Genomic DNA, 24,121 nt, shown 5'->3' with positions numbered 1-24,121 from the left:
AAATCAGGTAAGTAATCAGAATACCCAATAATTAGATCAGATTTTTGTTGTGCATTTATATGCACCAAAGAAATCATCAAAATCATTTGGTGATATGAATCAGTTAGTCAATAGATTTTTTTTTTTTTTGAGCATCTGTTGTATTTGTAAAACAACTTGCAACAAATTTTAACCTAACTCTTTAAATCTTTAAAATTTAGTTTTTAATTCTTGTCAATGTTTTTAATTTATCATGGCAAAACTTGCCAGATGAAATCAGATTGCATGCATCAGATATAAGATATCAGTTTCCATGACGTTAATCTGATAAATCCAGAAATCAGATGATGAATAGATTTTAGCATGCATGTAAACATTTGAAATAACTATAGTTACCACTACTTTTAAGGGGTTTGTATGCACTGCCTTTCAACTACATATTACAGTACTGAAAACAAGTGAAATGCAAGTTTGTCAACATTTGGACATGAAAATATAAAGAAAAGAAAATCATTAATCAGACTAACAAGATTACATAAACTATACCTTAAAACTAATAAATATGCATATATCTAACATCAGCAAAAATTCATGTTAAGAAATTGGAAATGCATTTATTTCTTTTTAATTTTCCTTTTTTTTTTTTTTTTTTTTTACAGTGCTTGGCTGTATTCTCATTGTTGATAAACTGCCAGATGTTGAAACCAGGGCGGTTCTGTATACGAGAAACCTAAAACTTGCAGTGTAAAAGTGCAAAGTTCAAAATAATGCAGAGTCAGGATTTTCTGCTGACTTTTGCTGGGAATTGTATACCCAATTAGTTCAGTTATTTTGAGTTGTTTATCGTCCAATGGGGAGTTCCCGGGAAGGGCGTGCTTCTCTTACTGTATGTAGCCTGCTGCAGATAAGTTTTCTTTCATTACTGCCTTGATATTGTAGCTTATGAAGTCTGCTTTAAGACATGGTACGTGTATGAGACAATGGTATGATATGGGGAAGCAGTGTGAGTCAGTTCCCCTACAGAGAACAGCCATATTTTGTAGAGTCTACCTGTGGTCCCGCTGTGGAACGTAATGAAAATGTAAAAATGTACTTCTTACGCTGTCTCGTGGAAGTTCAAGAGGGAGTTACTATGTCTGAAGCTACTCCAAGGTTCAATGGAAGTGTATGGATGAATTCTTTAGTGAGTACTAACCATAACAATAACTTTTCTTGGATCAATCCCACTGCCAAATCATCTTAAAGTGGAACTAAACACTATATCTACTTTTTATGTAATGAAATTGTGTACATGGTGTTTTAATAGTATAATCTACTGTTCCTAGTCTTTTTTCTTTGCAACCTCTGTCATAGCAATGACACCTGTTAGCTTCTGTGCCTATTGGGCAGCACAGTTATTGCTGTCTGAACTATATTCTGCCAGATATCAACAATAAACAAAGTCTGATCCTGTCCACTGGAACGTACCAGTGTGCGCCTCACCCATGCACACAGATGAGATGCTAAAGTGTGCACATCTTATATTTTTACCTACAATAATGCTAACTGCAGAATAAAATATCACCTTTCAAAGGATAGACAAATGAAGTCTAATTCATACAGCTAAACACAAATGTGCCAGAGCGCACGGTTGCCATGGCATGGCAATATGTGCACTGAAGCAATACTAATGATTACACACGATATATTTTACCTAGGGGACAGTACCACTGGAGTGGCAGACCGGGGTGGTGGTCCCTCTGTATAAGAAGGGGGACCGGAGGGTGTGTTCCAATTACAGGAGAATCACACTCCTCAGCCTTCCCGGTAAGGTCTACTCCAGGGTACTGGAGAGGAGAATCCGACCGATAGTCGAACCTCGGATTCAGGAGGAGCAGTGTGGTTTTCGTCCCAGTCGTGGAACACTGGACCAGCTTTATACTCTCCATCAGGTCCTCGAGGGTTCATGGGAGTTTGCCCAGCCAGTCCACATGTGTTGGCATTCGACCGTGTCCCTCGTGGTGTCCTTTGGGGGGTGCTCCGGGAGTATGGGGTCCGGGGCCCTTTGCTAAGGGCTGTCCGGTCCCTGTATGACCGGAGCAGGAGCTGTGTTCGCATTGCCGGCAGTAAGTCAGACCTATTCCCGGTGCATGTTGGACTCCGCCAGGGCTGCCCTTTGTCACCAGTTCTGTTCATTATATTTATGGACAGAATTTCTAGGTGCAGCCAGGGGCCGGAGGGGGTCTGGTTCGGGAACCACAGGATTTCATCTCTGCTGTTTGCGGATGATGTTGTCCTGATGGCTTCATCGAGCCAGGACCTGCAGCAGGCACTGGGGCGGTTTGCAGCCGAGTGTGAAGTGGCTGGGATGAGAATCAGCTCCTCTAAATCTGAGGCCATGGTTCTCGACCAGAAAAAGGTGGCTTGCCCTCTCTGGGTGGGTGGTGAGTCTCTGCCCCAAGTGGAGGAGTTCAAGTATCTCGGGGTCTTGTTCACGAGTGAGGGAAGGATGGAGCGTGATATTGACAGGTGGATCGGTGCAGCGTCTGCAGTGATGCGGTCGCTGTATCGATCCATTGTGGTAAAGAAGGAGCTGAGCCCAAGGAGCTGAGCCCATAGGTGAGGGTTCCCACCCTCACCTATGGTCATGAGCTCTGGGTAATGACCGAAAGGACAAGATCGCGGATACAAGCGGCCGAAATGGGTTTCCTCCGCAAAGTGGCTGGGCGCACCCTTAGGGATAGGGTGAGGAGCTCAGTCACATGGGAGGAGCTCGGAGTAGAGCCGCTGCTCCTACATGTTGAGAGGAGCCAGCTGAGGTGGCTCGGGCATCTGCTCAGGATGCCTCCTGGACGCCTCCCTATGGAGGTGTTCTGGGCGTGTCCCACTGGCAAGAGGCCCCGGGGAAGACCCAGGACACGCTGGAGGGACTATGTCTCTCGGCTGGCCTGGGAACGCCTTGGGATCCCACCGGAGGAGCTGGAGGATGTGTCTGGGGTGAGGGAAGTTTGGGAGTCCCTGCTTAGACTGCTACCGCGACCCGGCCCCGGATAAGCGGAAGAAAATGGATGGATGGATGGATATTTTACCTACAGTTATGTCAATAGCAGAATAAACCACGCTTACCGATCGAGAACAGCATCCAATCCATCAAAAATAAGTCCTCTACTCCTGAGTCCACTGTGGAATCTTCACTCTTTTCCACGAACCATTCCAGGTCTGAGATGCCTCTAGTATAACTTGTTTAAACATCCATAGTATCCTCGATAGCACACTTGTTTTTTTCCATTTTGTCATGTTTAAAATGCAAAAAAAGTGTGTAGAATGCAGATTTCTGCATCCACTCGGCTTCAGCTGTGTCCCAATTCGCCAAAGTGCCCTTAAATGTACCGTTCGCAGTGTTCATCGAAGGAGACTTGTGTCACTTCTGACAAGGAGACTACATTAAGGAGTACACATTTTTGGCCGGGTACTTTAAATGGTACTTCGAACGGTACTTTGAATGGTGCATTTAACAAATTGGGACACAGCTTTCTTTTTACGCACTTGTCAAGCTCCATCTGTTTATGGAAAACCAGGGCATGCCATACATCATTGTGTTCCGCTACTCATTGGCTGTAAGGGGAAAACATCACTAAATGTGTGTAATGTAATTGTTTGATTCTACAAGGGAGAGAGTGGGGCATAAACTATCAGTCATCTGTAGCATTGATTCGCTGTCTGGGGCTCCAGTAACCCACAACCCCCACCTTAAAGAAATGCAAAAAAGTGACGGAGCAGATTTCACGTTTGGAATACTTTCCTGCAGCAGATTGGACATGGAGGATTTAATTTATTTGTGGACATAATTTCTTGACTGGATTATATTCTCTGGACCTGTACAGAGCGAATGAGACCAACTTTCTGTGAAGAGTCCTCAAAGTTAAGTGAAGTCCAAATCCAAATTTTTGTTTTTTCTGTAAAAACGGCTTTCCTGTCAGCACTGTGGTGATTGCAGGTAAAAATTGTTTACATATTCAAAAAGACGAGCACCGTAGCTTTCATTTGATGTGTAGATTGTTTGTGCGGAGGACGCAGAAGTATATGTACCTGTAGAGTTATAAAGTAGGGGAACGTTAACAGGTTAATAATTATCATTATAATATCGCTAATCATGATTATTTTGGTCACAATCGTACGTCTAAATTTTAATATCGTCCCTAGTTTGTTATAACCCCAGACCCCGACCTCCGCTCTCACAGACATTTCTAAATTTTGCATCTTTATTTTAAATGACATTTACAGGCACATTTTAGCACATTCCTGATACACTGTTAAATTATCATCTGAATACTGTTATCAAGATAATGCCAAATAAATATTGAGATATTAATGTTTGTTAATATCACCCACCCCTAATTCAAATACATTTTCCATGTCATATCCATCTTCACTACATGTACTATATGATGCACTGAAATATTGGGATGCACTGATCCACTTTTTTTTTTTTTTAATCGATACTTATCTGGCGATATCGGATATTAACCGATACCAGTGTAGGGATGAAAAATGGAACTTATTTCTTTAAAACACGGTTAACTTATTACACAAAAGATCCAGTTGTGTTATGTATCCTGTAAATCACTATGAAACAGCTTTGTATGCATAAAAGTTCAAATATTATGAGACATTTAACGCCAAAATCAGCCTGTAAGTAGTCTTATTACATCCAATTAAAGGCCCGACCAGGATTTCGACTGATATTATGGAACTGATACCTGATCCAGCTAATTTTTCAATATTGTTGTTGATATTCGATACTAGTTCTGGTGCATCACTACTGAAATATGATTGCACAACTGGGCTATGAGCTATTTGAACCCCCCTTCATAACAGCCTTTAGGTGTAATATATTGCACTATACTGTATCGTGTCTGGGGGATACTTTCCGACATGGGCAGTGTATCACATGAGAAAATCGTAGCCCAGGGACTCCCATAAGCTATAGCCACAGTTTAGCCCTGCGTTATTACAAAGAAAAGCTTGTTTCACTGCTGTCTTTACTCTGCGGGCCTTTCTCGATCTGCACACTTCTAAAAGTAATCGCTTTCAATTGTCTGTTAACACCACAGCATTCAGCAAGAATGTACTACGAGCTGTTCAAATGACTTCCACATGGGCCCAGTGTTTTCTCCTTATTCTAAGTACACAACATCTACCAGGAAAATGTTGCGTGACATGGACAGTTGTAAATATAAATTCTACAATCTCTAAGCCAACCTGCACATTTGCTCAGACAAAAGCGCTATTATACAGACAGATAATTTAGTAGCAGAACACATTTAGGCTCTTCTGACAAAGTTAAAACGATCATGATCCATTAACGTCAGTGACATTGAAACTGTCAGTTTAAATATATTAGAGTGCATTTGAAGCATGTTACACTAGGATTTTCATCCATCGGCCAACACAAGTCACAAAGCATTCTCTCGTTCAAAAGCATTCTAACACTGTAACATGATCAGTGTTATTACCTTGTGTATGAATTGTGCTATACAAATAAACTTGCCTTGCCTTGTTTTTACCAGTAGTAACTCTGCAGTTTATTGGGTTGTTCTTCACGGTTATTGTTAGAAATATCTAACTAATATCTAATATCTAACTAACAAAAAAGGATGATCTCTACGTGCTATCACTGACCATAGAAGATAAAGATAAAGGAAAACCATTGCCTTTATCTTCCGTAACTGAAGGATTAGCCTAGTGTACATTTTTTAGGTTGATTGAGGAAATAAAAGCATTCAGGACCAGCCAAAGTTGTGACGATGACCACATTTGTTGAAGTTAAACTGCACTGAGTACCACTTTTTATTCCTCTTATATGTTTTACTATAGACACCCAAGCAAACATATAGCAATATTGTACATTTACTGCTCACTGATTTTGCAGGTCAGACTACACACTGGTGCCATTGTTATAAGTTTATGGTCAGTGATAGCACGCAGAGACCATCATTTCCTGCACAAAGGGAATGTTCTCATGTCATATTGAAGTGATGCATTACCATGTGCATGTGGTTTGTCCATGTTTTCTTAAGCAGCAGGTCAGGCTCACTGTAACTGTCTGCTCCTGTCAGAGACTGAGGATACAGAGCAGCTGACTATAGGCTGTTAACGCTGAGATACCCATTTTAGTCCTGGTTTAGGTCTGGTTTAGACCTACTTCTCAGTCCCAGTATAGACTACTAGTGCTGTGCAATTAAAGGAGTGCCCCTCACCCCTCAACTTTGGGCCCGCTACTTTTTACTATGCTTATTAATTCCACTCATTGCAATTTAAGAGAAAGCCTCATACATTTATATTTAGATGATGCTGTTTTGTATGCAACGGCTCCTTCTGCTGATCAGGCAATTTTAAAACTACAGCAAAATTTTAATTAAATCCAAAATTCCCTCAAAAATCTTACATTATAAGTATATGATTTTTTTCTATACTAGATTATGGAGACATAATCTAGACACATGAAGACTTCAGGCTCTACTTTGAAACCTTTAGGTACACTCTTTCACTCAACCCTTTGTTTCATAACAGGTGATGAATTTAAAACCCATCACTGTACACTCTAGGCAAATGTAGGTTGGCCATCGCTATCTGTCAGAAGACAACATTTTAATTTATTCATTAATTTATTTATAAGGGACTACTTGATAGACTGCCTGATTATCTTACTTGTTTGTTGAACTTTGGTTATTTTCCTTCCTGCAAATGGAATACATTTTAAGGATGTACAAAACTGAATACATTGGTGCCATTAATGCACTTTAATAATCTGCTGATAAACACAATTACACCTACACCTGTTTTTAATGTTTTAAGTGGACCTATGCAGTTTGTTTTGTTGTTTTTTGTTTGTATTGTAATGTATTTTAACAGGGTGCTCATGAAAAAGAGAGTCTGGTACTCTCATTGGGCCTCTCCATGTATAAATAAAGATAAATAAAATAAAAATAAAACACTAAAAACATAGAAAATACGTCAACTTCTCTTTCATATTATGTTTGGATTTGTAGCTTGCATGCTCACTACATTACTGGTGAAATAAGACATCTTCTTTTTCCCTTTACAGTGAAGTACTTGGCACACCGGTGCAGTTTTGAATTAGGTCTGACTGACTGACTGCAGGGCTCAGCTCAATGAGGTGTTACATGTCTGCTGTTTGATTGACAGCAGCTGTTGGTATTTACCACCTGAACACACCTGGCCACAATCCAGAAGCACTTTATACACCGACTATTATATAACCATAATGTTGAATACACTATCATATGACTGACACTAGCTTTCTGTAATGTTTTAAACTACACATCACCTGCATGATTCCATAGAAACAGAAAGTTAAAACCATATTTTGTAACATTCTCCATGGAGATTTGCTGTAGATTACACATAAATGCTCTGATTTTTGCCTCAAATCTAGTATGTATATAGACTTTTTACCTACATTGTTTTTTTGTTTTTTTTAATATGCTGTTGTTTAATGTTGATTGGTAACTGCACAGAAAACACTTGGAATAGACTACAGCACAGCTTTACCAATGTGATACTAACAAGGCTGAAGATGTATGCTGATTTTGAGAAAACTCCCTGCAGTTTTACATGATGAAAAAAATGTTGGAAACCCTAATTGAAGACGTGAGGGCAGTGCAGATGCCATTGGTTGGTTTTGAAATAGATTCATAACAGTTCAGGGGATAAAGTGTTGAATGAAGCAATTTTGTACTCTGCCTTAAAATAACATAATAAAAAGCTTATTTATCTTGTGAACTTCAATGTCTAATTTCCATCATGTTAGAACACATTACACAACAAATGGTTGTGACAAAAGCATTGGTGATCGGGCTCCACAGCTGGGTGATGGCCAGACCTCGGACGAGTACTTTCCTTGAGCTAATTGGCATCAACTTAAGCCCTGCCAGTGCCTGTTTCCTGGTCCCTCGCTCACATATGGATTCCTGGAAAGGCTTCAGACATGGAGAGCACTCCACTTTTGGCCACTGAATCTCGCTGGCTTTTAAAATGCCACAACACACACTGTATTTGTAAAACATATTTTCTGATGCAATGGTTGTCAGTCAGAATTAGATAATATAATAAATCTTGAAATTATCAGTGCATTTCTAATTGCAGAGGCTGAACCACTGCGCAGGAGAGAAAATAACAAAAAGTACAATACATGTTTTAGTAGTTACTGTAGAACAAATTACACGAGAGTTGGAAGAAGACGCTGGAGAGTTTGGTGTTCTTAATGCGGGAGAGAGAAGTATTTTCCATCAGTACCAGACCTAGAACCCTGACACATGAATCCTCAAGATGGTGTGATAGTGTTGTCCAATGATGATTGGAGTGTTTTCTTGCACTCGGTTTGAAAATCTTGATCTAGCCAAGTCTTTTTTTCTCCAGCTTCTTATGGAACAACTTCTAGAATCTGATGTTTGGCCCTTGCTGCTTGTTGTTAGTTTGCCAAGCCTGGTTTCTCTAATCCTCTCTTTGATTGCCAGTGTCAGAAATGCATGGCCCCCGCACATGTGCTCTGCTGTAATTGCTGATAGAAACCTCTATTGGTTTATATTTGGAGACAGAGTAGTGGAGAAGCTGAGTGGCGCAGACACATTTGGTATTCTTTTGCATAGAGTATAGAGTTTGCCATCTTGAAAATGAAGCACAGCCATATCACTGTTAGGCTTGCATAGCTTGTAATAAGAGACATCAAATCCTCTGCTACAACATTCATCACCTTCCTATCTTTGTTACGTTATTGCACACCCACAGTCTTTTCTCAGCACTTTAATAGGTTGTGTTCACATTCTAAAATTTGATGTCATAAATTCAGATTGACAGCAGGAGCCAATCTAACTCTATGAGAAATATTCAAAAATGTTGAACCATATCATTATTTGTTAGCTCCATAAACTTGCCTTATTAATCTTATGGTTAAGCCATTTCAACTGACAACAAATGTTTATTTGAAGTTACTGTGAAAAAAAAAAAAATCACCTCTTGTTCATATGCTGACAGAGAAGACATAAACCAAGTAATTACAGAGATATTACCAGAGATATAAACCTGACAGTTAAGCAGCAAATTCCACCATAGAATACTGATCCTACACTGACCCACCAGCTCAGTTTTATTCTATAGGGATCTAGAATGTTGTGTCACTGCTGAAAGGTGTGCTTGCTTGGTAATGCAAAATTGTTAAAGCCATACAAACCTACAAAAGAAACAGTTTCTAGCCATACACTATGACCACAATACATTTAAAAGTTTTGTTGTTTTTTTTGGTAGTTTTTATGGCATCAATTGAAAGATTACCGTCTCCACTAGACACTGAAACTCAGATAGACACTGTTGTACTCCTGCACAATGGTTGGTGGTTTGACATTACAAGCTGTGTCCATAGGCACAGACACCTCAGCTACGTTAGCTAAACCACAAGCCCTTAGAACAGGCAATAGTATGATCACAATTTCCCATTACTTAATTTATTTGTATAAAATAGGAAAAAAAAATTAAAAAAAATTGTGTTAATCAGTGATTTTGGATTTATACCAATAGCAAGTAATACTATGTATTACAATATGAATGTGTCCACTGCCGTGTCCTATAGATGATTTATATTTTTTTGTATATTTACAGTGTATTTCAAAATGTGTTTACATTTTTATTTAAAAAGCAGCATTACTTTAAATTTGTAAGTATCAATATTTTTGCACCAGAATCTATACATCAGTATCAAACGTTTTATATTTTGGTATCAGCTCAAACACAATATCTTCCTTCTGCCTCCTTTGGTGCAACTGGTTCACACTGACTTTTCAAAGTGTTTCCCACACTCAACACTGCAGCCCTATGATAAACATTTGGCACATCTTCTGCTTTAAACTACAACATGTGGCTCTGATCAATCACCAAAGAGGGAAAATAAACATTAGCATTTTGAGAAAACTCCCTGCAGTTTTACATGATGAAAAATGTTGGAAACCCTAATTGAAGACGTGAGGGCAGTGCAGATGCCATTGGTGCACCAGTGCCAAAAGATAGTGAAGGAATCCATGTGTACAGATTACAGATGTTAATGACAGCATGTTTGTTGTACCATAGAGTCCTCTGTGAAGCATAAGTGAGGAACACTTACGCATTCGAGCATCTTAATTATTCACCACAATAAGTTTATAAGTGCTTTTCAAAACAAGCTTTGAGTTTTCTCGTTGAAGAAGTTAATAAGAACTAGCATGCTAACACATGCTTCCTGATTATCTGACAATATAATGCTTGATAATTAGATGCAGGCAGCATGCATGTCTCCACGGAGATGCTATTTCTATTTCTTTGCCTGAAATGTTCCACACTGCAATATTAAATGCATCTATATGCAAGGAGACAAGCAGTTGATACTATTAGGCAGTTACAGGTTAGATCTGTGGAGAGGCAAATCCACTCTCAGTTAGAATACAAGTTTTTCAAGGATTTTCAGCCATAAAAGCACAAAAATGCTAGGTAGATATCTCAAAAATAATACTGGTGTAACATGTGATGCAAGAAAACTAGAGGTCAGATCTATGGATAGACGATCCCATTCACAGTAATAATGCATGTTATTCAAGGATTTTTATGCCATACTGAAAAGTTACATAGAGCGTCTGTAAACCTTTCCCTGACATCTTCATAATATTGTTCAGTATATCTTGTCTTTATATTTAACAGGCTCCCAAAACATAGGCTTTTCCTGACTTCTAACTTGACTCTGAATTGTCACATCTGAAAAATCCCCTTTTACTTTTCATAATATTAAGCATATGTAGTTGTTAACTGTCTTTTAAGGCAACTTTGGCAGAGATGACCTCAAATCACTCAGAGGTGTGGTATGGGGGTTTCATGCAGTGTGCTTTGCTTGGCTGCACTTGTCTACTTTAAGCTTAACTCTGATACACCCAGATTTACAGGCACTGCTTAGTCACAAGGTTATTGGAAATTGACCATACTGTACAACAAGTGAAAACAGATGTCATCATGTAAAGAAGTATCCAACTGGCTATCTGACCTATAACTTTGATTCTAGCATTTGTTTAGATGGTAAAAAGCTGCTGATGTTATTGATTTGATGTGGATGTTAAAGTTCAAGTCTGAGTCCATTGTTGCACAGAGATTTACAACCAGTGACAGATTGAATCTACTGGTCCATATTCATGTAGTAGGATTGTATGTTAGGACACATTGCTGTGTATTAACTGTCCGAATGTCAGCATTTGAACAGAAGAGGTCCCAGGATAAACCCCTGAGGCACCCCACACTTTAAGGCCATGTGATTTGAGACGCTTACCGATTTAAACTTCTCTTCTTCTAGGACTTGAACTAACTAAAACTGCTAAAGGGTAAATTGTACAATGCATTTTAGTATGCATGTTTACACATTTGATGCTGAAATTATATCATTGTTATCAACAGCATTTTAGAGGCCATTAGTGGTTATGTCAAAATTACTAACTAACTTCATTTTATGCAATTGCCTTATATATTTAGTTTTGTCACTTGTTGTGATTGTAAGTGTTAGCATTGTGAACTGTAGCTTTCACTAACAAAAACTGAATGCAAAACTGAATAAATAAACCAATACATTCAAAGTCAATAAACAAAAAGAATACCATCTGGATTTTTAACTGGTTGGGCCGCTGTCTCTGTTCTCTGGAGCAGCGCGAGAGAGAGTTTGTTAAAACCCGCAGTGGGTCCTCAAATTCCTGAGGTTTTTCAGAGCTGCAGAAGCCTGGAGCTAATTTGGCTTTCAGGCTTTCCCCCTGTAATTCTCTGCGACTAATTACCTTCGTATTCCCGCAATTAAACTGATAAACTGTGCTGAGCTCGACAAAGATCTCATCCCCAAAACTGCACCTACCCCTCCAGGAGAGACCCATGTTACGCAGGGTCCAACTGAAAATGCTTTGGTTGCACTTTTACAGTAGTGGTTATTTTCATTTGTCTAGGTAAAACATTATTACGCAAACAAAACAAAACTGGTCATTTCAATAGATACAATAAATAAAAGGTATAGGGCTGCAGAATGAACAATTCAACAATCTGAGTTGATGCAATTTATTCTATTAATTCAGAAACAAAAAAAAATGTATCTTAGCTTCTCTCCCCAACCAACCCTGTCTAGCTGTGTATTGCAGTATTGCAGTCTCTATATTCTTTAATTATAAATGTGTTGCTTTTTGTCAATAAAGATACAGTTTTAATAATATAATCTAAGCCTCTATGCTTGGTCACCACCAAATCAAATTCCACATTTATTTATATAGCATATTTTATAAATAGACAAGAGCTTCCATAGTAGCTGTCAAAGTTGATATAGCTACCAAAGTCTCGCTGTTCAATCTCTTTATTGCAAACAGACTAAAAGTATATAATAGAATGTAGCCCAGTCACTCAATTTACTGCTTTTGGTGACAATGCCAGGAACGCAGAGAGGAGCATCCAAGGGTCACACACATACTGAGATGCATTTAAATAAAGTTATGTCTAAAAGCTTCTTATGGGCCATAGGAATACAACTGTTATCAATAAAGCTATTCTTCAACAGCATCTTGAAGAATAGCTTTGTGTTGTGATGTGTTTATGTGAAAGTGCATATGACAGGCTAGACTAGTAACTAACATCATGATTTCTCTAATTAGTTAATCCACCCATTCACACCCAACTCAAAGAATGGAGACAGGTTAGGGTAGTAGACCCACACGTGTCAAAGCTTATAGTTCTGGCTGGCCATTTAAGCATATTGGATGGAATTTTCAGTGTTGATGACATAGGTAGAGATATTTTGCTTTAGAACTAACTGCTACTTCTTGTTTTTTTGTACTTTTCTTTTCAACTTTTTCCCACAAACTATACTACTAACTAAACTATAATAAATATGGACTACAGGTACTGCACCACCAAAACCAGGTAATAATTAGAAAAAACTGTCTTATGCACTTTCAATCCAAATAGATTTTTGGACTTAATGTTATGAGCGTGTTGTTAGCTCTGTGCAAATAAGACACCTTGGGATTTCAAAAACACAACTTGCGTGGAAATAAAAATGAAGTAGGCCGTCTAGACCGTGTTGTGTTGAGTCGTTTTTTCAGCACATGTGAATGTTTATCTGAAGTGAAGCATATGAGCCAGGCTATTATGCCAAAGGGGTGGTCCCTCATACTAAGGCCAAGGCCAATTTCCCTCTGACACAAATCAACACAAATCAACACATTTTCAGGCTCTTTCCTCTGGTTTATGTTGTTTTTGATGTGAGATTTCTGACTTAAGAAAAGTGTGATACCTGGATTTATGCCTTTATAATAGATTTACATGTATGTTTTTACAACTAAACTCATCACCAGCAGTTACCATGGCTATGGTGTGGCAAAAAGGCATATTGTTTTACAGTTCACATTTCAGCCCACATCAGCACCTCTCCCAAGCTGCATATTTGTAAGAACAAGAATTCTATGTTGACAGCTTTGCACATATAGTTATAGTTTTGTAATATAAGCTGGGTGGCTAAGTGGCTAACAGTCACGCTTCTCAGCAAGAAAATGCAGGTTTGATTCCCAGGTTGCATTTGTGGAGTTTGCATGTTTCTCCTTGTTTCTGGGTTGGTTTCCTCCATGCACTCCGGTTTCCCCCATCAAGCCAAAAACATGCACCATAGGTAAAATACTAGGGTAGTCCTGACCAAGCCTAGCTCAAGATCTGCTCCTGGCAGCGGCTTTGAAAGTTGCGTCAAATGGAGAGGACACATTTCCCTATGGGTACAATAAAGTATACCTTAACCTCAATACTGTGTGGGTTGTGTGAATTCTGTAAGTTTTCAAGTGTAAGAATCCACCACCTTTTCTCCATAGAGATGTTATTCCTTTACATGGGATGTTCCTGGGTAACCTTTCCCTAGATCTGGCCTGTAATGCACCCGCAACACAATATGACCACAGAAATGTTTAGCGACATACTGTACAGGCAAGTCAACAATAAAATCTCTCTTAAGACACTCTCTTAAGACGCTCCACCAGAAAAGTTACCAAATTCACCTTTAATGAGCACTGGTGAAACTAGATTTACTAAACATTTACAGTACATTTGAAATAGTGTCTTTTTATCAGATCTTTGTAAAGTATGGAAATAGACAGGCAATAAATGCATTATGCAGCAATATATCATAACTAAAACACAACATGTTTTAAAGTCTTTGTGCTTGGTTCTGGTGCTTGTTCTGATCTGGTACATAAGCTGTGCAGGATTTGAAATCAGAATGGGCCAAGACCACTGCAACGTGCCGGGTATCATATAACGCAGACCTATTTTCCTATTTTTTTTTAGTTTGGACCAGGTCTGGGGTTGGACCTGATCTTTTTGGGTTTTGTAATTGTTCCTGGGACCTTTTCCAATGAGTCAGACCTGGTTTTGGCCTTGACTTGCTCTCTATCCATCCAATCTTGCTCTGCTGAATATGACATGAACGTTATCTTGCATAGAGGTACACGGAACAGTTCATGTCAGCATTCTTCAATTCTGAGAGTTTCAACAGTTTTATGTCCAATCTTATTTCTTATGCAGACTGTTGTGGAGAGACTAAAATGTACATGTATTTATTACATCATAGCCCTTTTATTGCTGCTTCTATGCACTGGTGGGTTGGCCATTGTGTTCTGTACTTTGTTATTAGGAAAGACAAATTTAGGAATTATCTTAAAAAGATAATAATCTCATAGTAAGAAAGCCAATCATTGTTTTATTACATTAAAAAAATGTGCGTCCTTACTGTAAGTGGACTACTTCTCCACAGACCTGACTCATATTTGTCCTGGAGGAAGGCCCTGTCCTACTTGTGTCCATTGAAATGTTGTTCATTTGTCTATAATCTTCCACAGTATGCCACAAAACATATCTATCTTGGGTGGATATAATGCAATAATTTCCAGCCAATATCTAAATGACCTTGTCTTGCTAAAGTTTTAGAAAAGTTAGCTGCAAATCAACTTACAATGTATTTAAATACATGCTCCATTTTGAAGTCCATTTGAATCAATCAGATCCTCTTGAAGCTCCTGAAGTATATTGAATTTAACAGTGCTACATGTAGTTGGTTCCCAGGGACTAATAGCCAATGGGGTTAAACTTTAAGAAAAGAAGAGCCCCAAGGCTCAATTTTGTGCCTGCTACTTTTTACTATATTTATTAATTCCATTGGTTGCAATTTAAGAGAACGCTTCACATATTTATGTGCAGATTATGCTGTTTTGTATGCAAGTGCTCTGCTTAGTAGTGGTCTCAATAAATCAAAAACCTACATAGCCATGGAAACAAATTGATTCTACTAAGCACAATAAGACATCGGCATGGGCTGTCCCAGTCCCAGTGTGGATTTCACTATTTCACTTTACTCAGCATTTTAAAATGAAATGCCTACATTTACTCAAAACTAATATGACTGGGGGGAATGACCTGCTTTCCTGCTCACATGTATATCTTTTTGTCTCCTCCAGGTTTCAGCAGAATCACAGGTCCAGTTCCAATCCTCAGATCTTGCTCTCACTCACTCTCACGTCCTGACGGAGAGTTTGCCCCATGGGAACGAGCATCTCCTCAACTGGGCACAAAGGAAGTACAAGGCCATCACGTCCTTCTCCGAGCTGCGCATGACCCAGGACATCTACATCAAAGTGGGAGAAGGTGCCGGTTCCAGTCACTCAAAACACAACACTGGGTCAATTATTCTTTAACACATAACATAGCTTTCAGGCACTGTCTCTGATTTGAAATGTGAAAAACAGAACTAGTTAATTTTAATCAGTTTGCAGTTATCCAAATAAATTATTCTCAGTGACAAGAGCAATTTGACAGAGCAGAGTTTTGCTGTTGCAGTAATGCATGATAAAAAACTCTTTATAATGACATGCAGACAGCACAAAGGGGTCTCATTTTGAGATCTGCTTTTACAATATATCTGTAATGGGACAAGACAAATTTGTCTTGTTTGTTTTATTACATGAAAAAATTATAAAATACAGGCCCTTTGAATGTGTACATGGTAATTCTTCTAGAGATATTACTGCTGTGCCAGGAATATTATACAGTATGGCATTTATACAATTATTATTAGGTGTTTATATTGCTCAAAAATAGCTTGATAAGCAGGCCTTATTAGATGTTAAAAAATAGTGTGAGCGATGTTTCCTTCTTACCATACTGAAATTGAAGTGGTTGTGGTACATGTTTTGTCACATAGGTTTACAAAGTTTTTTTTTTTTTTTTTTTTTTTCTGTGGATTAACATTCATATATATATATATATATTTTTTTTTTTTTTGGAAAGACTGATGCTGCAAAATCAAAAAGCTCACTATAATATGAGCTGTTACAACAACTCCAGATATAAAACACTTTGGATACAGTTGCATCCTGTCCTTGGTACCTGAATGCAACAACATAATCAGTGCTAAGTGCATGTTGTATTTCCATTGGTTTAATCTTGGCACTTGGAGAAAACGCAAGACAGATGCTTCCTTATTTGGTAAACACTTCCCAGGACAGTGTGTAAACTCTGAGCTGGCACCTTCCCTCTCCGGATCTACTGCGGTGGCACTTTAATAAGCTGAGGAGAGCCCTGCAGTTCGGTATTATGTCTCTACTACAACTACCACCACGATCAAGCTTTAGTATAGGAAATCTTCTGCTCTCACTACATGGACCCAGGCCAAGCCACAGCCGCTAATGACACAGCCCTCAGAGCAACCACTGCACAGCAACAAATAACAGGCCTGTCCCCATACCGGCTTGTATCCTTGCACACGCACACTTTATTATAACCGCCAGTAAAGAATTCTCATTAAAAACATCATAACAAGCCATGGAAGTTGCTTGCTATACATTTTTTAATATATTTTTTGGAAACACTTCATTTTAGGGTACACTTATTAACATCTCACTTGCCTGCATTTGTATACATGTGAGTAGTTAATTTGATCTTAATTAGTATTTATTCTACCCTTATTAAACACCCTGTACCTGATATTTTCCATGTATTTGAGTAAAATTCCTTGCCTGAGTACAGATATACAGTACAGACATATTGTATTAGCAGCTCTTGAGGTCAAACTAAGTCTGCTGTTTTATTGTCAGAGAATCAGTGGACTGTTAACTGGTTAGTTGTTAGTATTTACGCCCTTCGAGACAACTGTTGTTGTGATTTTGGGCGTTACAAAAATAAATGAATTGAATTGAATTGAATTACCATGATGATAAAATCCCGCTCTGGCCTCTGAAAGTTGTAAAGTGTGCTTATAAAGTTGTGGGGATCACAAATTAGGATGCTCAGAAAGGATAAGATAAGTGAGGAATAACTAAAAGAAACTATTTCTGTTTTTCACATTTTCATTTATTTATTTATTTATTTATTGGTTTATTTGACAGGGACAGTGTACATTAATAGTAATAATTTCATCTGTTGTCCCTGGACAGATGGCAGACCTGTCTCCCCATAAGTACATTGTCTTTTACATTTTAAGTACATTGTCTTTAATGTATGATTCTGCATAATTAGACCTTATTACCACTTATTAATATGATGTCAGGGCATTTTTGTGTCCACAAATATCCGTTAAAAAGTAAAAACTATATTTCTTGTGTTACTAGTCCTTAGCAACACCCTTATAACCAAAAACTTAAGATTATGATTCATCCACACACACAAGTCAGCATCCATGCACACACACTTAATTTTAACTGCTAATAAAAACATCATGCTCTCATAACAAGCACGTGTAAAAAAAATAAAAATAAATAAATCTTTGTTGTCAACAGCAACCCATTTAATGATGTCAATACACAACCCAATACTGTTACTTCACATTTGTAAAGTTCATATTTTTTAAGGCTTTTTATGTATTATATGGTCTGCTTTAGTCAAATTTAGGCCTATAAACTAAAACAAATAAAAATGTTTTACATTTCAAAAATCTGTTCAGTTTTACTTAATCAGTTATGAATGAAATGAAGATATCGGTATTGGTTGAAAATTCCATTTTCCTGCATCACTGGTAATTATGTCTAAATCTTATCTTGTTTTGTTCTCATGTACCCAATATTGTATCTTGTATTGTCTCATGGGATTTATGGCTATTCCCACTGCAGGTGAAAACACATACACTAAAACATATACAAAATGAGTAAATAAATTACTTTCTGTACCCAACCAAGAAGTATTTACTTTCACTCCCCTCGGTTGGGAAACACTGGATAGGGAATTAGTATACTTTCAAGTATTTCTGTATTGTTCCCATAAAACGGATAAATCTGACGTTTCCTGATGTAAATACATTTGTATGTGATTAGTTTATCTGTGAGCTGGCTGTGTCTTGGGAGTACTCTTCCTAAGGTACTCATACTGGTTTGCTTATTTTTAATAATGATAATATTTAAAATGCCACTATGTTACTATCCTAAAAGGGTGAGGTTAGGACTCAGACTCTGACAAATGTACATTGTTGAACTTTAAAGTCACAATGCCCTGTCTAGAAGCTGATGTACTGCAGGACGTTTGGTGCACCAAGTCAGAAGAAAGCCTCGAAAACAGCTCAGACATGTGCGAATATAAATTACAACCTCCTGTGAGACTATCAAAGGCTTCTTCAACTCCTTTGGTTTATCTGACTTATGGACCAAAGTGAAACAAAACTAATACATGCCATTTTGGATTGACCAACGTTGACCCCTTTTTCCGATGCTTCTGTTTTTCCATTTCTATATTTACAAAATAATTCAAACTTTTCAATACAATTATATGTTTTAAATGAATATCTTGCATTATTCACTCACTGGCGTAGTTGGTTGTGGTATGCTACTGCTGTGGCCACATCTGCCCTGAGATAGACTGATGGGAAATCTGCCCGCAAGTCTGAGTTTACAGCTACTCCATATCATTTACATTATAACGCATTCAAGAAATCTTTAATTCTTTTTCCCATTTTTATGGGTGCTTATGGTTTTAAAGGTGCACTGTGTAGCTTTTTCACAACTTCCAGAGGCCAGAGCAGAGTTTCACCATGATGATAACACATGCACTACAATTGCTCTTCCTGATTCTTAAACAATAAAATGTTTTATATTTAGATACAGACAGGACACAGTGCTCAAATACATGGAAAAACAGGTACAGTCACTTTAACATATCCATGGAGACAAGTAGATTGCAGACGCTCTACCAGAAACATTACATAGTGCCGCTTAAATTGTAACCATACAAGGTCAGTTGAAGTTGAAGGAGCTTTCTTATGGCTGTACAACCTGTAGGGGGAACAGATTTCAGACTGTTACTATCCTCAAATTAAACTCCTGAAAACAACCTCCCTTTTCCAAAACAGCTTGTTGCCCTGAACCATTTGCTCACACAGTTATTGCTTCATGCATTCACTCCCTCTGCATTTGCTCAACATTGATTTGTGGACTATACTAAAAGATAGCCATATGTGTCTTTATTATGCACTGCAGAATGTAACATGTCTTAATTTAAGCCAGGTTGTGTGAGAAAGGCGCAACGATTAAAAATATCCAGACTTGGAATCAAATTAAAGACAGACTTCTCCAGTGGCAATATGATAACACATTTTTTTCAGGATTGTTGATAATTGTAAACACAAGGTGATTTTTATTTTTATTTTTTTACAATTTTTACAAACTAAGCAAAGTGGATATAATATAAATGTCAGACATTTTACAACAGTGAAAAAAATATGTTTCTGTGATTAGTTAACCCATGTTTTTGTTAGTAGATACCGTACATTTTATAATTCTTCAAATGTGTTGTTTTTCAAAATATTGCTTCATGCAACTGTGTTAAGAAGAGAAACAGAACCAGTCTTTATGGAAAATTAAAGTTTTGGGGTTTTTTTTCTACTACAAAATACATAATTAGATGTCAGCAAAACATTCCAGTTCTGATTTTCCGAGACCGATTCTTGTTTCCTTTTTATTATTATTAGTAGAAGACACTCAGCTGTATGCATGTATTGTATTCACCATGTATTCTTCCTTCTGGAAGCACAGCTCATGCCCAAAATGTATCTGTGTGGGTGAACATGTTATAAAAACTTAACCCCTTTTAATGTTTAACATTGCCCTTCTTCTTTCTCCTCTCTTTTTCTCACAGCTTTCCTACTCTCATTCCTTATCCCTTTCTTTCGTCTCTTTCCCTCACTATTGGGTCAGGTATGGGAACATTATTCAAAAGCATACACTGTAAATATATACTGTATATAAAATCAATTAAGAAAAGAGGATAAACAACAAACCATTTTAAAGTTGAATTTGGTTGAATATGTATATCTCTATTTCTAACTTTTGTAGATTTTTTTTTTGCCTTGATTCCTTAGACTTAAGTCTAAACTGTTTCATACAAAATTTGTGCATCGTTGAAATGTAAACTCTCTTTTTATTTAGGTCAAATTTAACAACAGAATATTCTCTTTTTCTCTCAGATCCAGTCTTCTCCGACACGTGTAAGATCGATACGCGGTTTCTGTCTCTGAATTACTTGGGCGGGTACGTAGAGCCCCAGCCCTCCAAAGGCTGCATTCTCTCTGGACCTGATGACAAAGAGGTGCACGTCATCGAACTGCAGGCCCCCAACTCTAGCAGGTGAGACACAACATCTTTTCAGTTCTATTAAATTTATTTTTGCATAGCACAAGATCAAACAGCAGTCGCCTCTCTAGGTTTAACAAAATAGTTGATTTAACCAACATTCACATGTAAAAAAAACAAAAAAAAAAACAATCATAGATTTGCCCTCGTGGTAATTCTATTCTATTCTATTCTACAATTTTAACTATGTACCAGCTTTACTTCCTGGTTCATCGACAATAAAGAATGCTTTATAAGCAGATGCAGACAGCGCACAGCAGTCTTATTTTGATACACTTGTACGAATTAAAAATACGAGATACATTAGGACGAGGTCAGAACTAAAACGTGAACTATTGCATTTTGCTTTAATACATGTACTTAAGGGAGAGTGCATAATAATTAACATCTCATACAATAAATGCATTTGTATTGCAAAAGTGCTGGTTTCCATTTGCTGACAGCCCAAAACAGAGGACAATTAACGGCAACTAATAAAAGACTATTGTAAGGTAGACAACATGCGTCATGGAGTCCTGGTTTATTACAGGCTTAAATGTTCAGAGTTTGTAGAAAACATTACCTAAAATGGGAAATGAATATGGATCATAGATTAAAACAAAGGCATAACACAGACCAAACCAATGATTAGTTCTGACCCCTTGTCTCATGGAGATATTATTGCTTTGACTGAAATGTTCCAGAGTATAGCACTGAATGTACCTATCTAACATTTATTTAATTTTTAGTTTTTTAGGGGGTCAAAAATATTTCACCTCTCCACAGATCTGAACTCTAACTTGACCATGTGGCTTCACCTGTGTTTAATAATAGATAAGTTTAATGCCATACTTGTGGCATTAAACTTTGGAGTTGTGGTCCAAAAGTATTCCTTATTCACTTCATGGATTTCGAGCACCCTTATAAACCACAATGAGTTTATAAGCAATTTTCACAACTCAGAGCAGAGTTTTGTTGTGTCATTAAAGCTAACAACATCAGACAGACAGCAAGCAAATGCTTTACATTGTATCTGTACAAAAATTTGACTGCAAGACGAATTTTGCTCAAATGCATGGGCATGCCTGTAATTATATTAAATCGGCAAGGGTCCACAGATTGAGGTTACGCTGCTATAGAGGTTACGCTGATCTCACTTATCTCCATACAGTTTATGTTGGCCTACCATGGAGACAGTGTGCTCTGTGGTGTTCCTCTTAGAATAATATTTCAAAACAGGATCTTAGGGTTGGCTTGGCTGCGTACACTGCTTATTATGTTTAGCCCAAAGACAATGTGATAGAAGGGCCTAATCTTTTGGAGCAGTGTCTGGTCTGCACATGTCTGCTTTTTCCTTGAAATGTATCCACTTTTAATTGGTTGGCCAGACTTCTGATTCTGAAGAACATGCAGTAACTATGCTGCAATAGTGACATCCAATTTTTGGTAGTTTTAAGTGGTTATTAAATCTTAAAATGTAAATGTTTTGGAGTAACTTTGGGGGGGTGGACACATGGGGAACAATGTGAATGGTCTAACAGGTATCCACACTTCAAACTCCTCTGCAGCCAGGTGTTTCTAATCAGAAACATCTGGATGTAATAAAAATCAGTTTTGCTTGATGTCACCACCTACTGGAAATTGCTTAGGCCACTGAAGGCAGCACACACTAAGTTGTAGGTGTTTTTGACTAGAAAGCTGCTAATTTACCTAGTTTGCACTAAAGTTACAAAAAGAAAAATTACTAGGAACAATAGATAATGCTATTAAAATGCCATACACACAGTTTGGTAGGGAGAAAATTGATTTGTTTTTAGCTCCACTTTAAACTAATACATTATAAACATCATCTTTATATATTGTTAGCTATATAGCATACTTGATTATAGTTGTAAGAATGTTTGTACTTGGCCAAGGACAGAGCCAATGTCACAGATGTAGCAGGCGAAAAAGGAGCCTGGCGATCATAATTTATAATGTACTTTTTTTTCACAAGATCCAATGAATAATGCAGTTTTCATTAAACTTCATTAAACTAGACAACAGTCTATTTCAGGAATGTTGGTGGTTTGGCACCTACGTATTTGTGTCTCCGCAGTGCGTTCCAGGTGGATGTGATAGTGGATCTTCAGCCTCTGGAGGAGGACGCCCCTCTGCACCGTGATGTGGTCCTCATCCTCAAATGTGCCAGAGCTGTCAACTGGGTCATCGAGGTCCACAGAGTCATCGGCAAACTGCAAGTGGTGGTAAGATATCAGCCGAGAAAGAGACATATTTCACTTTATTATAGATTAAGATCCATTACTTTTACCAGAGAATTCAAACCACAGACAGACAGATCACTTAGAGGAGCAGGATGGGCAATTGTGTATGTCTAGAAATGGGGTCTTTGCATTGTAGAGAGATGGGATGATATGAGGTGTAACAGATTAAGTAAGACAAAATTTTATTGGGTCTGCTCCACAGATGTGATCAGACACTGAGCCACCAAAAAAAAAAAGAGAATACGCAGCCTAACAAGAGCCAGAATTTTATGGGGATCTAATATATAAAGGTGTTCATAGTGGTGTGCAGTCAGATTTCACTTACAATTATGTAAGTATGTGCTCCTTACTGCTCCTGTAGCCTCTGTAGCCCTAGTGTTTGTGCAGCTGCTGGTCGCTGCCCCTCAGACTGATGTCAGCACAGCACACCAAGTGACACTAAGAGCAGATCGGGTTGTGTTTACATTTTTAAAAACACATTTACAGCTCCACTGCCCATTTTTTTTCCCTTACTAGACCAGTTGTACAACATGCGGCCAAAGTCAACATGGCTGGCTACTTTTCTGGGTTTTTCATTACATAAGTCAAACTGGACCAATCCTTTACTTGTACATTATATGCAATAGATTTTTTTAATGGTTCTAATTAGGATTTTGTATAAGCAAAATATCTACATTAGTGACTATTTAGTCAATTAAAAGGAAAAAAGCTGTAAAATGACAGTATTTTGAGTACTGACTCAATACAATTCCAATTCCATAATTATAATTAAAAATACTTTTTCTTTAGACAATAGAATGTGATTTTCAACATTAAATCATTGTACTTTTATATTACCATTTGGTCTTATATCTATGAAAACACTCAGTAAACACTCCAGGTATGTTCCATAGTGGTCCATGGGCACATACTAGTCTGTGTGATCTTATACTTGTTCTGATACAGCTCAAGATCATTCTAAAGCTTTCTAAAGCAGGAAGGGTTTGGATCTGTCCTGTGAATGCAACACCTGCAATACATAATTCAGTATCATGTTTTGATAACTAGTTTTAGTATTGATTAGCATCTGATTTTCAATACTTTTGGCAACAATATTTTGGACATAATTCTTATATAACTTCATCAAAAAGTTTTGCATATAATTTTATTGAATCCATGGCTTTCAGACTGACTGAAAAATTAATAATGTTGTAACAGTTAACCATTCAA

At 37.7% G+C, this 24,121-nt stretch overlaps 1 protein-coding gene across 1 annotated transcript in view; it reads left to right on the top strand.

Annotated features, from left to right (window-relative positions):
* Positions 1 to 24,121, top strand: part of tgfbr3 (transforming growth factor, beta receptor III) — a 96,283-nt gene that overhangs the window by 55,928 nt on the left and 16,234 nt on the right. Inside the window, exons 5-7 of the mRNA XM_055221480.1 lie at positions 15,516 to 15,702; positions 20,504 to 20,663; positions 22,747 to 22,894. Coding sequence (XP_055077455.1) covers positions 15,516 to 15,702; positions 20,504 to 20,663; positions 22,747 to 22,894 — 495 coding nt within the window. The remainder of the gene's footprint in view (positions 1 to 15,515; positions 15,703 to 20,503; positions 20,664 to 22,746; positions 22,895 to 24,121) is intronic.

This window comes from Periophthalmus magnuspinnatus, chromosome 4 (assembly GCF_009829125.3).
Source record: "Periophthalmus magnuspinnatus isolate fPerMag1 chromosome 4, fPerMag1.2.pri, whole genome shotgun sequence".
In the NCBI taxonomy this organism is placed as follows: domain Eukaryota; kingdom Metazoa; phylum Chordata; class Actinopteri; order Gobiiformes; family Gobiidae; genus Periophthalmus; species Periophthalmus magnuspinnatus.
Note: the sequence above shows the minus strand (reverse complement) of the source record. Positions and strands in the feature narration are given on the sequence as shown.